The 14,371-nt window shown below is 50.9% G+C and overlaps 8 protein-coding genes across 8 annotated transcripts; 4 read left to right on the top strand and 4 right to left on the bottom strand.

Moving 5' to 3' along the window:
* Positions 1-12: 12 nt before the first annotated feature.
* Positions 13-998, bottom strand: PFLUO_LOCUS9115 (uncharacterized protein; the record flags this gene model as incomplete). Its single annotated transcript, XM_073786909.1, has 3 exons — positions 13-590; positions 641-887; positions 936-998. The coding sequence occupies 3 exons, from the start codon at positions 996-998 to the stop codon at positions 13-15; spliced, it is 888 nt and encodes a 295-aa protein (XP_073643117.1).
* A 1,675-nt stretch (positions 999-2,673) lies between these two features.
* On the bottom strand, positions 2,674-3,941 carry PFLUO_LOCUS9114 (uncharacterized protein; the record flags this gene model as incomplete). Its single annotated transcript, XM_073786908.1, has 3 exons — positions 2,674-3,666; positions 3,747-3,823; positions 3,884-3,941. 3 exons carry the CDS (start codon positions 3,939-3,941, stop codon positions 2,674-2,676), a joined length of 1,128 nt encoding a protein of 375 aa, XP_073643116.1.
* A 562-nt stretch (positions 3,942-4,503) lies between these two features.
* On the top strand, positions 4,504-5,003 carry PFLUO_LOCUS9113 (uncharacterized protein; the record flags this gene model as incomplete). Its single annotated transcript, XM_073786907.1, has 3 exons — positions 4,504-4,671; positions 4,752-4,838; positions 4,902-5,003. The coding sequence occupies 3 exons, from the start codon at positions 4,504-4,506 to the stop codon at positions 5,001-5,003; spliced, it is 357 nt and encodes a 118-aa protein (XP_073643115.1).
* Positions 5,004-5,093: 90 nt separating this feature from the next.
* Positions 5,094-6,168, bottom strand: PFLUO_LOCUS9112 (uncharacterized protein; the record flags this gene model as incomplete). Its single annotated transcript, XM_073786906.1, has 2 exons — positions 5,094-6,070; positions 6,132-6,168. The coding sequence occupies 2 exons, from the start codon at positions 6,166-6,168 to the stop codon at positions 5,094-5,096; spliced, it is 1,014 nt and encodes a 337-aa protein (XP_073643114.1).
* A 338-nt stretch (positions 6,169-6,506) lies between these two features.
* Positions 6,507-7,694, top strand: PFLUO_LOCUS9111 (uncharacterized protein; the record flags this gene model as incomplete). Its single annotated transcript, XM_073786905.1, has 1 exon — positions 6,507-7,694. One exon carries the CDS (start codon positions 6,507-6,509, stop codon positions 7,692-7,694), a length of 1,188 nt encoding a protein of 395 aa, XP_073643113.1.
* A 1,377-nt stretch (positions 7,695-9,071) lies between these two features.
* On the top strand, positions 9,072-10,471 carry PFLUO_LOCUS9110 (uncharacterized protein; the record flags this gene model as incomplete). The annotated part of the gene is made up of 6 exons (XM_073786904.1): positions 9,072-9,486; positions 9,543-9,811; positions 9,864-9,968; positions 10,026-10,081; positions 10,143-10,251; positions 10,304-10,471. 6 exons carry the CDS (start codon positions 9,072-9,074, stop codon positions 10,469-10,471), a joined length of 1,122 nt encoding a protein of 373 aa, XP_073643112.1.
* Positions 10,472-10,723: 252 nt separating this feature from the next.
* Positions 10,724-12,261, bottom strand: PFLUO_LOCUS9109 (uncharacterized protein; the record flags this gene model as incomplete). Its single annotated transcript, XM_073786903.1, has 6 exons — positions 10,724-11,245; positions 11,299-11,449; positions 11,499-11,611; positions 11,662-12,008; positions 12,068-12,142; positions 12,189-12,261. 6 exons carry the CDS (start codon positions 12,259-12,261, stop codon positions 10,724-10,726), a joined length of 1,281 nt encoding a protein of 426 aa, XP_073643111.1.
* Positions 12,262-12,790: 529 nt separating this feature from the next.
* Positions 12,791-13,999, top strand: PFLUO_LOCUS9108 (uncharacterized protein; the record flags this gene model as incomplete). The annotated part of the gene is made up of 4 exons (XM_073786902.1): positions 12,791-12,878; positions 12,938-13,597; positions 13,662-13,796; positions 13,863-13,999. The coding sequence occupies 4 exons, from the start codon at positions 12,791-12,793 to the stop codon at positions 13,997-13,999; spliced, it is 1,020 nt and encodes a 339-aa protein (XP_073643110.1).
* Between the last annotated feature and the right edge of the window lie 372 nt (positions 14,000-14,371).

Raw genomic sequence — 14,371 nt, 5'->3', positions numbered from 1 at the left:
TTCGTGATCTATTTATTGAAATCCCTCCCCGAGCAACACCCGGTCCCCTTTCCCATACCACGACCGCCCCTTCACCAACTCCAATCCCTTCTCCTGCCCGACCACCCACTCACCCTGTGGGTTATCACTCTGCCAGTACGTGTCCCGGAGTCTGTCATTGATCTTTTCCAGAGTGTCAACGAGCAAAGAGTTCTGTGCATGATTGAGCTTTTCCGTATCTCCCAGTAGAAATCCATCTTGCGTGATAAACCGCGCCAGCGTGACATGCGCTGATGGCACCGTGTACCTCGACGTAATCGGGCAGCCGCTGCGAGTGATGCCGTCGTAGATATCGCTGCGCAGGTGATGGTAGGTATATCGATCATCCTCTCCAGCGGCAGGCACAAAGCTCAGTGCTATCGCGGAAGAATCGTAGTTGACCATTGGCTTGACGAGCCGGGCACGATGGGTCAGAGTGTAATTCACCAGCTCTTGTAGCGGCGAATGTTGATGTAAAAAGGAGACCAGGTCTTTGATTTCTGACTCGGTCTGACAAGATGTGATCTCCATGGTTGTCATGTGGAGCCGGTCCGAAGGCATGAACCAGAGCGCTAGAAAGGAAAATGTCAGCTATCGTCCGCCAGATTCTGGGGTGACTGACTGGGAGCAATGGCTCGGATCTCCGACTGGATCTCAGACACCATGTCCCGGATATGCTGCGGTGGACGAGCCCAAAAAGCCATGTTATGCCGTGGATCGATGGCTGGGTCGGCGTCCTCGCCGGCGGCGTGGAGCTTTTGCAGGGTGTCATCAACTATCCAGCCCGGAAATCTGGGCCCCAGAATCAATGTCTGAAATGAGGCATTTCTGGTTGATCGATGTTTCTCATAGACATCTTGCATGCGTTTCTGTGATTTTTTAGTGTATGTGGCCTCGAAAGAGTCACTGGGACTTACGGGGTCGTTCTCGCAGGAAGCGATCACCTGCTGGAACTGGGTTTGGGTGGTTTCTTTGGTCATGGTAGAGATTGAGTCTACTCGTGAATTGAGCCGATCATGGTAGTTGGGTTGCAGGTTGGTTGGATGGAGGGCGGAAAATCATGAGGAGGCCGCAGCGGGAAGATGTAGCCGATATATAAATATAGAATGGAGCACCCAATACCATCTACCATCAACGTTTCTTGTAGATAATGGTACAGGAACATCATAGAATATTTATCTGTAGATTAAAACGGACGCATCCCAAATCATTTTCAAAAATTTTGTCTTGTACGGGTTGTCAAGGTCAAAAATTGACATGGAAGGAAAAAGACCAACCCGACTGAACTGGTCAAACAGAACGTCGAACTAAAATACACACTCTTCGATCAATAGATAATTCCTAGCTATCTAGTATTCCTGATATCTCCTAGCCACGTCCAGTCCCTCCGCTGCAGCCACCCAGGCTTATCAGGCAACAAGGCACTTGCCCCACCAAAAACCCCGCGAGGCTCTTTCACTTTCTTTCCTTCTCTCACACTCTCTTCTTCTTCATCTTCCAGCTCCATCTTCAGCGCTCTTTTACTCTTAGTCCCTGTCACCCACTCCTACCGACCGACTCTCTTCCCTCTCTGCAGCCTGACCGAGCTGTCCACATCACCAGGATGTTGATCAAGTACGTCCGTCGTGTTCCCGCTCCCCATTGCATCATCGACCATCACAATCGTCCCCAAAGCCAAAATCAACTCCCACATCTGGAAGCAACATTGAACTAATATTTCTGGTCGTGTTACAGAGTACGCACGCTTACCGGCAAGGAGATCGAGTTGGACATTGAGTCCGACTACAAGGTTTGCTCATCGCCGCTAGCTCCTGCTTGCTCATAAGCTCGTTACTGAACATCTGTACGTTGGGTCCAGGTCTCCCGGATAAAAGAGCGCGTCGAAGAAAAGGAAGGCATTCCACCCGTGCAGCAGCGACTCATCTTCGGCGGGAAGCAAATGTAAGCTCAGCCCAGTCCTGATTCACCGCCACATACTGTGTCTGCATGTGTTTTGTCACTAGAAAAGAAAGAGAACCATAGCTCACACAATATTTATCGGACAGGGCGGACGACAAGACAGCGGCGGAATACAACCTCGAAGGCGGCTCCACGCTGCACCTCGTGCTGGCTCTGCGTGGTGGATGCGATGCGATGTAACCGACCAACCACACCAACCACACACATCCTGGAGCTATATCACTTCAAGCCTTTTTTACACTGTTTTTAGATACCATATCATATTTCGAGGGCTGAAATGGATTATTGAATGAGGAACTGTTTTATTCACCAGACTAGACGCGTTGATTTTACTGATGAGCATAAATGGCTCGAATAAGCAAGGGCTTGGAATGGAAATAAACCCCTATGCAGAGTCCCCTGTGGGATATCTATCTTGTGCGGACTATGTGGTCGCCACCATATTATTCCAACGCAAAAACACCAGAAAGAGCATATAATAACGCGACATGACATGACATGGACAAATACCACCTGTCTTCGCTCCCAAAAATGAAGATGCCCCCCAAGCCCAAAGAAAGAAACAGACAAACAGATATGTTCCAGAACACCGAGACAAATGCGGTATATTCGAATCAAGACATCAACACGACAACGCCGAAAATGGGACACTTATTAAAAGGCAAGACAAAGACAGCTATATGCCGTGATGATTTTTTATGTGACCCGTTTTCGCTTCGGTTGAATGAAGATGCTAGGCGGTGCTCGTCTGAGGATCATGGGTGGGCGTGCTGGAGATGTGGAGGGTGTATCACCGGTGGTAGTGGCGGCGGCGGCGGCGATATTCGAGGAGTCAGATGAGATTGGTGATATCTGTGGTGGAGGAGAGGCGGCTGGGCGTTTGCGGTTGGTATTCAATAGTGGCGGTGACGTTGCTTTGGAAGAAGGAGAAGACGCTTTCTCTCCAGAAATTGGTGGCGTTGGCGAATGGGACGACGCCGGTTTGCCCGAAGTCAAGGCCCGCAGCCTTGCTTCTTTTTCCGCCAGGGCACTCCCTTTTGCGGGCGAGAAATTCCCTCCAGCAGCTGCCCGCGGCCCAGAAGATCGTCCCGAAGCACTGGCGTTGGGCGCTGTACTATCCGTGCCTCTGACAACCTGCTCCGACGGCCGGCGATGCTCTTCAATCAGCGAGCGCGGAGCCTGCTTGATCTGACTAGCCCTCGTATGAAGATGTTTGGTCGGCACAGCGAGGGCAATATTCCTCTTCTGGGGTGTGAAAATCGTCTGCTTCTTCTTTGTTCCAGCTCCAAAGTCCGAGCGCGGCATAGACGGCGCCTGGAAACTCCACTCCGAGGCACCCGTCGGCTTCCCAAAGACCGGGGCCAGCCCGCCCATCTTCCTGTCATACGCGGCGTAGCGCTGTCGCTGTGTCGGCCGCTTGCCCGGCAGCCGAGAGCGCTCCGAGACGATCTTGGGCGTCAGCCGAGCTTTCTGGGAGTTGAGCCCGTCCAGCGCTAGTTTCATTTTCTCGGCGTCTTCGTCGACGGCCCGTTGGGCTTGTTCGCGGAGGTCGCAGTATAATTCATACCAGTGGTCCGAGTGCCGCGGGAGGTCGTAGGTCTCCCATTGCGGGATGTCGCGCTTGATGAACTCGAGCCATAGTTCTTCGGTGTCGTTGGCGACTTGGGGGGATTGTTGTTCGATGCAATGCTATGTCGGGAGCCGAGTCAGTCCGCTGTTCAGAATGAATGGACACGTTTTGGAGGGGGGACGGAGGGAGTATGACGTACCAGCTGCTCCGGGTTGTCGACCTTGAGCAGGATGGGACGAACTAGCGGGTATGGCAAATCGCCGAGATCGCGGAGTACTAAGCGTGCAGAGATTGTCAGTGCATAGAAATAAATTCCCCTCGTTTCATGTCACTTACGTCGAACATTCCTGATCGCAGTGGCCGTCGCCAGCTGTCGGAGCGATGGGACCAACATTAGGCGTCAATAGGCGGACTCGAGCGGGATGTCCGAGCCCACGGCGATTGGCACATGAGAGGAGAATGATGAATCGAGGACAGGAGATGTAAGAATAATAGCACCGACAAAGAGGGACCGAAGCAGGGGCTGCAAGCAAGCGATGTGGTCGAGGCGCGGATGACAGATTCGGCACATGACCGCTCATTGGCTGGAGCGGCGAGATGTTGTCTATGGACTATAGAGACGATGATGATGGTGTGATTATGGCTATGACTATTATTACCTAGGCATGAGAGAGACCGGGAATAGGAAATAAACTAGTTGCATGATTTAGCTAATGATTAGTCGGCCATGTGGTGATGGTCGAATACGACCAAAGCCCCTCTACTCCCGTAAATCGCATAGTGGAAGGTGGAAACGGTAGGGTTTCTCACGGGAGCTCTGTCTGCCTGATTGCTGCCTGACGCTGATTGACCTACCCTCATCACATGATCCCCCTCGAACAAACAAGGCAAACAGTGATAGCATCATGAGGGGAACTGCCACAATATCCTCCTTTACTCAGACACCGACACCGAAGATGGCCCCTCGCTCACAACTCGAGATCCACACGGGATCCGTCCTCCGACTCGTGAAGGAGGAGGCCTCCTACCATCGCGAACTTAAGGAACAAACTGAGCGCGTGCAGAAGCTGGAGGCACAGACCGGCGGCGACGATGAAAATCGGGAGTACACACTGAAGCAAGAGGTATGTAGATCCCCTTTCAGTCTTTTTTTTTTTTTTTTTCAAGGCGCCGAAATGGGACATAGGGACTGACTTGAAGACAGCAACGCGCGCTGGACGAGACGAAGAATGTTCTGCCTTCGTTGAAGCAGAAGCTTATGGATAGCGTTGCCAATCTGGAGGGTCTGATTGTATGCGCTTCTTTTTCTTTCTTTCTTACCAATTGGTTGGTTCTACTAACTAATTATTAACAGATCGAGGAGGGCAAGAAGGGCTCCGAGAGCAATGTCGAGCACATCACGGCGGCCAAGGATGCGATTGCGCAGGCCAAGACGGCCGAGAGGGAGATTTCGTGAACGAATGAAGAAGAATATAATTTAGAACGCCAATGCCCAATAATGCCCCAGTTCCCAGTAATGTACAATGCTAGATCTGGTCGCAATCCGTCACGAAGTGTCCATCGTCTCGGGCAACCGGTCATCGGCTTCCTCTCCCTCTTCCAGTTCATCGGACTGCTCACCCGCAGTCACCTCGCCCTCATCCACCATATTCGTATCTTCCTGCTCGTTCGACGCCTTTTCGCCCGCGGCACTGATGACCTGTCGCAATGGCGACGCAGCGCCCGTCGTCCCTGGCGCTTTTTCAACCTGCAACCGGTCGCCCTCATCCAAGCCCTGCTGCGACGGCGTCATGCCATCGCTCTCCGGCCGGGGACTATTCGCGCCGCTGGTCCTGCCCTTGGCCGAAACCTCGCCTTCATCTCCATCCTCGTCTTCCTGCATGCCCTCTCGGCGCTCGACCTCCTCCTTTTCGTCGCGAATCTGTCGGCGCAGCTGCAATCCCTCCTCCATGATGCGCCCAAACTGATCGCGCCGCTCCGCCCAAGTCGTTGCGTAATCCTTGCTTTCCTTTTCCAGCTCCGTAATCTCCAGTTGCAACTTCTGCAGATTCGCCTGCTGGTCCTCCCTCGGCTTGAGCAGTCTGTTATTCGTGATCTTCTCCGTCAATTCATCGTAGCTCTTCCGTAACGAGAGAAGTCGCTGCGCCTCTTCGAGTTGGCTCCGCAGTTCCATCGTGTTCTCGCGGACAGACTGCATCGTGGAGAGAATCCGCAATTTCTCGGTCGCATACCGCTCGCGCTCTTGTCCGTTGCTCGTCAGAAGAAACTGAACGCGCGCGATGCTGCCTTCGAACGCGGCGAAGTCGAGTTGGACGTCTTCCCGGAAATGCCGCCATTCTTCCCGGCGCTTCTGCTTTCCGGCTTCGGCGGCGGCGAGTGCGTCGGCGTCGGATGCGTCTGGGGGAGGGGTGGTAGGAAGCGAGGAAGGGGATACAGTGAGGGCGTCGGGGTTTAAGAGGCGTTTGGAGATGCGCTTGAACGGCTTCTCTTCGACGTTGAGGAGGCGTGACTTGTGCAGGGCATCTGGAGCTAATGTGTTAGTATGAAATGAAATGAAAGCAGGCAGAGTCTTGATTCAACCGACCTTCATCAGACTGATCTACCAAACCATAGGAAGGCATTATTGTGGTGGTGTGTAGGAGAAGAAGGAGTTGGGGAGTGACAAAGAAGTTCTGCCTCGTCCTCGTGCCCGCCCGGATCACCACTTCTTTCCTCATCAGCACCGCGAGCTAGCTAAGTAGCTGTCTAGCCCTCGCTTTTCTACTATTTAACACCCTGAACCTACCAGCTCTTCGTATTTAATCACTACTGCATCCCTCCACAGCTTACATAGCATCGCGACCCGTTACCCCCAACCCAGCGCCCTGATGGACCTTGTCGCCCAAACTCCTGCGACTGCTGTCCCAGTGGCTCAGCCATCCTCCTCGCCCGTCGCCTTGTTGCTGCCCCCTTTACCAAAATGACGGAGATGTACTCGGGGCTCCACGTGGGCCAGCGCTTCTCGTCCCTCGAGGAATTCAAGATCGTAACCAGGAGCATCTCCGTCAGACAGCATTGGGAATTGCGCGTCAGTCGCAGCAACAAGAAGAGCGTCGTCATCGGCTGTCGCTCGTCACCCAATTGCTTCTTTCGCGTGGTCTGTCGCTGCAATAAAAATGCGACGTATATCACCAGTCTCCAGGACAGCCATAGTTGTCGTAGGAGCGCGGACTCGCCTGCATTCACGCCGGCTCGCTCCGAGGCGTCGCATGTACGCTTTTTGCTGAGTGAGATCCCGAAGCTTTTTGATATGAAGACTCGTATTCGAGGGCAGGATGTTGTGGATGCTGTTAAACGATACCACGGTTATGATATCTCTATGCGACAAGCTCAGCGGGCCTTGACAAAGCTCCAGCCGCGACATGGTGAGAATGATAGTGAGAATATGATGGATTTGGATCAGAGTGCAGGCGAGCAACCATCGCCTGGACATTCCCAGCCAGAGTCGCAGGGTGATGGGGGACCAGCATATCCGGAAACTCGATGGCTTCCCGAGAATCTACAAGGACCACTTCTTGAGGAAGAGGATAGTCCTGAGTCTGACAGCCCGAGCTCCCATGGGCAACTACCACCCGCAGCACCACCACCGCCAAATTCTCAGGCGATGCAGCATCCACCCCTGGCCCAACATCAGTCCCAAATTGAGGCATCCAACCAGTCTGCCCTAAACACTACTCCGCAGTCAATGAACGTCCCCCAATCAGTGAATGCCTCGCAGCCGGGAGTCGGCTTCCCGACTTCTGCTCCGCTACCGGTTGCTGGTCCCGAGAAAGCTTCACGTTACCCTCAACGAAACGACCATACCCCCGTGCCCCAAATGGTTCTCACAAATTTCAAGATTGAGTTCACCTGCACGACGTGTGGAGCTCTCAACCAGAGCTTCGTCCCGAACCAGGGCAATGTCACAGGCGGGGCTTATATGCCTCACCATCCTGTTCCAAACCAAAGCCACGTTTCCAGAGAACATGCTCAACTAGAAGCGAATCCTCCTGGCAACGATGTTGACGAGGCCGGCGCATACGATGTGAACCCTCCTCACTCGCGTACTATGCACGATGCTTGGGCTGCTGGTGGACTAGGCGTATCTATTGGGCCAACACATACATAGTCAGCTGGGTCGACAGAGGGGCCATGGCAATTCCAATTCGATGCTTCTACTGATCGTCTGCCAGTTGAAAATAACATGGTGTGAAATGCGACCGAACGAAACTATATTTTGATGAAACTGGTTATATTGGTTTTCAACCACCGTTTCTGTCTATCGACGGCTTCGACGGCTCATGAGCAGTGGAAATCTTTGTTACTTGAATACCCATTTGATATACTTATTTATTGCGTTGTTATATATCAGTGAGCTGCACAGATGTGTATCAAATTGGATCGTTATAGTACTGGTTTGTACGTCTACGATATCAATCACACCACAACATTGAAATCTAGCCGGTCGATAGATTCAACCCCAGTAAACACCTCATCACATCCACTCATAATCTCGGGTAAATTATGCCCTCCACTTTCCCCGGATTTTCCGGACTGCCCGCTTCCCCACATTTTGGTCTGAGAAGTAGTTGATCACAGGTTAAATCGAGACTAGACCGATGCAGGCTCACAAAAAGACCAACATACTCCGCAAAGCCCCACAAGATGAGACCCCGGAAAGGGGCAAAATAATGCAGCTGTCGTCTGATCGCCCGGGCGGGACAGTGCATAGTGCCAATTGCTAGAAGTGGAATCCTGCTAAAGCCGCAGTTACCGGCAAAGCAGCGGCATATTCCTCCCCTATCTAGCTCTTTGATCTTATTGTCTTCTTCTCACTCGATTTAACTAAGTGTTTGCAAACATCTAAGAAGATGGCAGAGACACCAAGGAAAAACGGGATTCGGGTGCATTGGAAGTCGTTGGCGGCTTGCTCGCTCATCTCTATGTCGCCATTTCAATATGGTGTTGATTTCACGCTCATAGGCGGCTTCCAAGCTATGATTGGGTTCCTGAAGGTTGGCTTGCTAGCTTCATTCTTGGAGATGTATGGAACTGACCGGGTCTTATTTGATTTAGGTCTTTGGTGTGCCAGCGGACACAGCCATTGGGTGGAATATTCCATACGAGCGGCAACAGCTGATTTCGTCTCTCATGACGCTCGGTGCATTTGTTGGTTCCTGTTCTGCAGGTAGTTCATTCTGAAGATGCCCTGACAGTGCCATATTGATTGATTACCTAGGACCTGTCGCGACATTCGTTGGCCGCAAGACAAGTCTTTATATTGCTTGTGCGCTAGTCTACATTTCCAACATTGTCATGATGACTACTTCCACCATTGGAGGTCTTTATGCTGGTCGTCTGATCATAGGGTTGGGCAATGGATTTTTGATGACATTCTCTCAACTCTATATCCAGGTAAACATAGAAGCATCATAACATCACACAGGATATTCCGGGTTAACTATCGTTTGTATAGGAATGCTCACCAGCCAGATACAGAGGCCTCATGCTAGGAGCCTTCAATTTTTGGACATCCTTCGGGTCCCTCATCGGCACAGTCATCGACAACGCCACGCAAAAGATAGACGGCAAGAACAGCTACGTCATCCCCTTGGGACTAATATACATAATTCCCGCGTTTCTATGCGGTGGCATGCTCATAATTCCCGAATCACCACGTTGGCTACTCCAACAAGACAGACTCGAAGATGCGCGCAAAGCCTTGACCTGGCTTAGACCCAACCAGGAGAACGTTGAGCAGGAGATAGCAGATATCCAAAGTGCAATTGAGCTAGAGCAAGATATGGCTAGTGGCGTCTCCGTCTGGGATATGTTTACCAACCCCGTCGATAGGCGACGGACTATTCTGTCTGTTGCGGCCGTGACTACGCAGGCTGCCTCGGGGGCGATGTATATGATCGGTGAGCCCTTAAATTTGAAGTCATGTTGGAACAACTTTCCTGACAATGATCTACAGCGTATGGAACATACTTCTTCGAAATGGCAAATGTTGGAAACGCCTTCGAAAATAGCTGTATCCTTACGGCGTTAGGCGTGGTTGCTATTCTGGTCAATATTGCCGTGATTACTCGTCTTGGACGTCGACGATTCTTCCTGATGACCGGTCTCTTGATATGCGGGTTCAGCCAGCTGATCGTTGCTGCGATTTATACGGTCCACCCGGGAACCGAGTCGACGGGCAAGGCGATTGTTGGGCTGTCGGTTATCTTTATCTTGGGATATAATGTAAAGAAGGCATGTTTGTTGGTTATATCTCGCCTGGCTAATGTTCTCCCAGGGAATGATCTCCACATACGCCTGGGTCTCTGGCGGCGAGTTACCGTCTCAGCGTCTGCGGTCATATACATTTGGCTTCGCGGCTGCCATTGGGTTCCTTGGCGCGGTGAGTGTATCTAACGGAATAAATAATAGCCACGCTGACAAGTTTCCGATTGAATAGTGGTTGACTACATTTACCGCACCTTATTTTATCAATCCCGATTCTCTAAACTGGGGGTAAGCAGTAACTACGCATCAGTCCTTTCGATACCAATGGACTAACAATAATTATTATCAGCCCCAAATACGGCTATATCTGGTTTCCGTCTTGCCTCATTGCAGCAGCTTTTGTATTCTTCTATTTACCAGAAGTCAAAGGTCGAACTTTGGAAGAAATTGATGAAATGGTTAGTGATCTTTATTGGAAATTTCATGAAAACTAACTTTTCTTTGCAATAGTTTGAGAAACGGCTGCCTGCTCGACAGTTCGCTTCCTACAAATGTGTTGGACGAGAGGCACTCGAGAAGATGCAGACCCCGAGGACTCACACTGAAGATACCGTTAATAGAACCGTTTCTGGGGAATCGGAGAAAGGGACTACTGAGTTTCGTGAGAATATAGCGTGAAGAGGATCTGGAACATAGCACGCTGTCATCAGTTTCGAGCTATTTATTCACTGCCTGCGTTTTCGATGGCCTGTATTCAACAACAGACCTCAAATATGGATTACAAACTGACAATCTAGACCGTCTCGTTGTAGTATCAAGTGTAGCCAGAATGAGAACATTGTCCATTTCTCGATATGAAAGACAGCCACCTCCTAAATTCACTACTACCTCGAATCCCAATATAAGCCCACTAGACCCCTCGTCCACGCTCTATAAAAACTTCTTAACAGCCTCATCAAACACCGCCTCCGCATTATTCTCCGCATCAAACCCAAAAATCCAATCTTCTCGTGGCAACTGAATAGAAGCCGGATCCTTCGCAACGGCCTCCCAATCCGCCTTATGCCACATATCACGCGTCGTCTCGCCAGTCTTCTGAACTGCTGTCACGCGCTCATACCTGATATACTCGTATGCACGCACCGCTGCCGGCACAGAACCTTTCCCAGCACGCCGTAGACAAATAGCCATCACAACCCCGTCTTCCATCGCCTGCGTAGCACCTTGCGCTGAGGTTGGCAGAAACGGATGCGCCGAGTCGCCCAGCAATGCAATACGGCCATGCTCGCTCACCCATTTGGGAAGCGGGTCGCGGTATACCAGTTTCCAGTCTACCAGCGAAGGCGTCTTCTCGACGATTGCTTTGCAGAGCGGATCCCAGCCTTCGATCACCTTGTATACATCTTCTAGTTTCCCGGGAAGCGACCAAGATTCTTTGATGTCCTCTTCGTCCTGTCGAACAGTTAACTTAACTGTCTCTGATGTTAAGAAAGTACGGAACTAACCTTATGCGTCAACACCCAACAGCAGTCCTGTCCATTCTTGATGGTCGAAAACAGAAAGTGCACGTCTGGTCCAATCCAACCATTGAATGTGTCTCCATTCTCACAGAAGTGCTTCGTACGCGGATCCTTGATCATGTCTGTGTTGGGAAACCTGTGATGTATCAATATCCAGTCTACTTCAATGACTATTTCTTTCTCACCATGCACGGAAGACCGCATATCCACTCGATTTCGGCTTATCGAAGTATCCAAGCACCAGCTCGCGCGCTTGAGAGCGTACTCCATCGGCGCCGATGACGATGTCTGCTGTGACCTGAAGCTACGTTAGTCAAGTCATTGACCGAGGGACTTGAGAAACATTACCTTGTTACCATTCTCAAAAACTATTCCCGCTTGAGTCTCGTCTTCGAAATACTTCGTCACCCTCTGACCCAGATGAATAGGGATTCCCAGGTCATCTTTGGCATGATTGAAAACCACCGTGTGTAACTCGCCCCGGTGACCATTAAATACAGGTGCCTCAGGATTTGGCTTATGAGCCAGCTGTGTATGGACAAGCTCGCCTGTCCACTTGTGAATCTTGAAGCCATGGTTCTCTAGGTTGATACTGAGTGGAGTCATGCGATCCACTACAGCGCCGTTTGACCAGCGACGGAAGATGCGGCCTGCATTGGGGCCGAATGAAATGATATCGCCCAGCGACTTTAGCTCTGATACATGCACATATTTGTCAGTGATTCTGAACCATGCGGGTGACTTGAGAGCATACCAGGAAACGACTCGTATATTTCGACGTTGTGCCCTTGTCGATGGCATTCAATCGCGGCCGTCAGTCCACCGAAGCCTTCTTGTGTTAGAAAAGACTAAGGCATCGTCTCAAATTACTGTACCTGCTCCAACAACAACCACCTTGATCCCAGAGGGCTTGGGCTGTGCGTCGTTAGAAGACTGCGGAATCGTCATCCTGCAACGTTGATTGTTGTGGTAGATCAAGATATGCCGGCGATTCAAATGGAAAGAAGACAAAATACATCCGCCTTCTCTAATATATGGAGATATTAAGTTACCTCGAAGTCATGCCTTGAAAACCCCTCGGAAGTGCCAGTCCTCAACTGCCGATCGCCTTTACTGTAACCGTCTGCAGTCTAGGGCTCGGGCAATTCTACCGGACATCCTCGCCAATGAGCATTGCTATACTCAATCATACAACCGCAAGGTGGAGAGCGATGTTGCGGGGCTGCGGATGTCTCCATATTTTGTCGATGATCCCGGTTTACTTTGCCCCGCGTCCCCGCTTTTACGTTTAGTTTTGAGGAGTATGAGTTACAGTAACTGTCTTGGGGGAAGGGGTCTTTATTGTGGGGCACGGAAAGAGAATACCTCGATCAAATTTATGAGGGGTCGTGAAAGTACCAGAGCAGAGGATCTGGAGGATATATGTATGGAGTTACAAATATGTGTAATTAAGAGAATCAAAGGAGTAAATTACACAATGTCTAACTCTCATCCAGAGTTCGATGGTAACACTTCAGGCACAGAAGTTGCGAGTGCCTTCGCCAATCAAATCAAGGGCAAGAATGGTGAGATGACCAGAATACTGAGGTGCACAACAAGCCGCAACTCTAACACATTGCTACAGTGGTTATCACCGGTGTTGGTCCTGACAGCCTGGGAGAAGGCCTTGCTGTGGCAATAGGTAGTCAGAGCCCCTCTTCGTTGATTCTGGCATCACGTACAGAGTCCAAAGTCCAGCAGGTTGCCGATAAGGTCCGACAGCTCTCAAAACCAACATCCGTCATCGCAGTAGTCTTAGATCTCGCATCCCAAAGGTCGATCCGCGCCGCAGCATCCCAGATCCAAGGCCTGGTCGATCGAATCGACATACTGATTAACAATGCTGGTGTGATGGTCCCAGATCACCATCTCACTGAGGATGGAATCGAGATGCAATTTGGAACCAACTATGTTGGCCACTTTCTCTTCACAAACCTACTCATGCCACATCTAAAAATCGCAGCTAGCGCTTCAACCCGCGGCACTACGCGAATTATCAATGTCACAAGCGCCGGACACCGGCTGTCACCTATTAGGTTCCACGACTATAACTTCGAAGGGAAAGAGATCCCACCCGAAGAAAGACCACCTGATGGCTTACCAGCAATGTTTGATCCCGTGTCAAATGGGTATAACGGGTGGTTGGCCTACGGACAGTCCAAAACGGCCAACATCCTCTTCTCGCTATACCTCACGCGGCATCTAGAGTCGGCCGGCATAGTGTCGTATAGCGTCCATCCCGGCTGTAAGTTTCTGCAGCCGCATTTCAAATTATGCATGTACAGCAAAGCTTATGAACTATTGACTAGCAATCGTCACGGGGCTGAGTCGGAACCTAGACGAGGCTGGCAATGAGACCATAATGAAGACCAGTGCGGTGTGGAAGAACTTGGATCAAGGGGCCGCAACTATGCTCGTGGCTGCGTTTGATCCGGCATTATCAGGTATGCCCGATATGCAATTGGATGTGTCCATGGGGATATGTCACTAATATGTGGGAATCTGTGCAGTTGTCACCGATCCGGCAGCTGTGTATCTCAGCGACTGCCAGTTTGCAAAAACGGCGCCTCATGCGGTAGACGTTAATGTGGCCGAAAGACTGATCAAGTTGAGCGAGGAGCTGGTTGGAACAAAGTTTCAACTGTAACAACACAGTAGATATTCGACAAATGCATCTTTTATTCTGCCCAGTGGCCCTACTCGTAACCTATACTTCTTCATGACTAACCATTCCGGATATTCGGCACAGCTTTTCGGAGGTCCGATGAGTACACCGCAAAATAACTAGACTGGCGGAACAAAGCCGACAAGTGGATCCCGCTTAATTTTGCTGTCGGCGATCCGAAGTAACCAGAAGAGAAATGCTATCGGATCGACGTCCACCGGTACAGGATTGGGACAGAGGAAGGCCTCGATCAGGTCTTTGGTGTCTCTGTCGGACCTGCGTCCGACGCATGAAAAATCCACCTAATGTCCTTCCAATCAAGACCAAGCATCTATCGCCGACGGAGCGAAAAGT

Source organism: Penicillium psychrofluorescens, assembly GCF_964197705.1.
Source record: "Penicillium psychrofluorescens genome assembly, chromosome: 6".
Lineage (NCBI taxonomy): Eukaryota > Fungi > Ascomycota > Eurotiomycetes > Eurotiales > Aspergillaceae > Penicillium > Penicillium psychrofluorescens.
The sequence above is the reverse complement of the archived record's forward strand: the minus strand, read 5'-3'. Positions and strand labels throughout refer to the sequence as shown.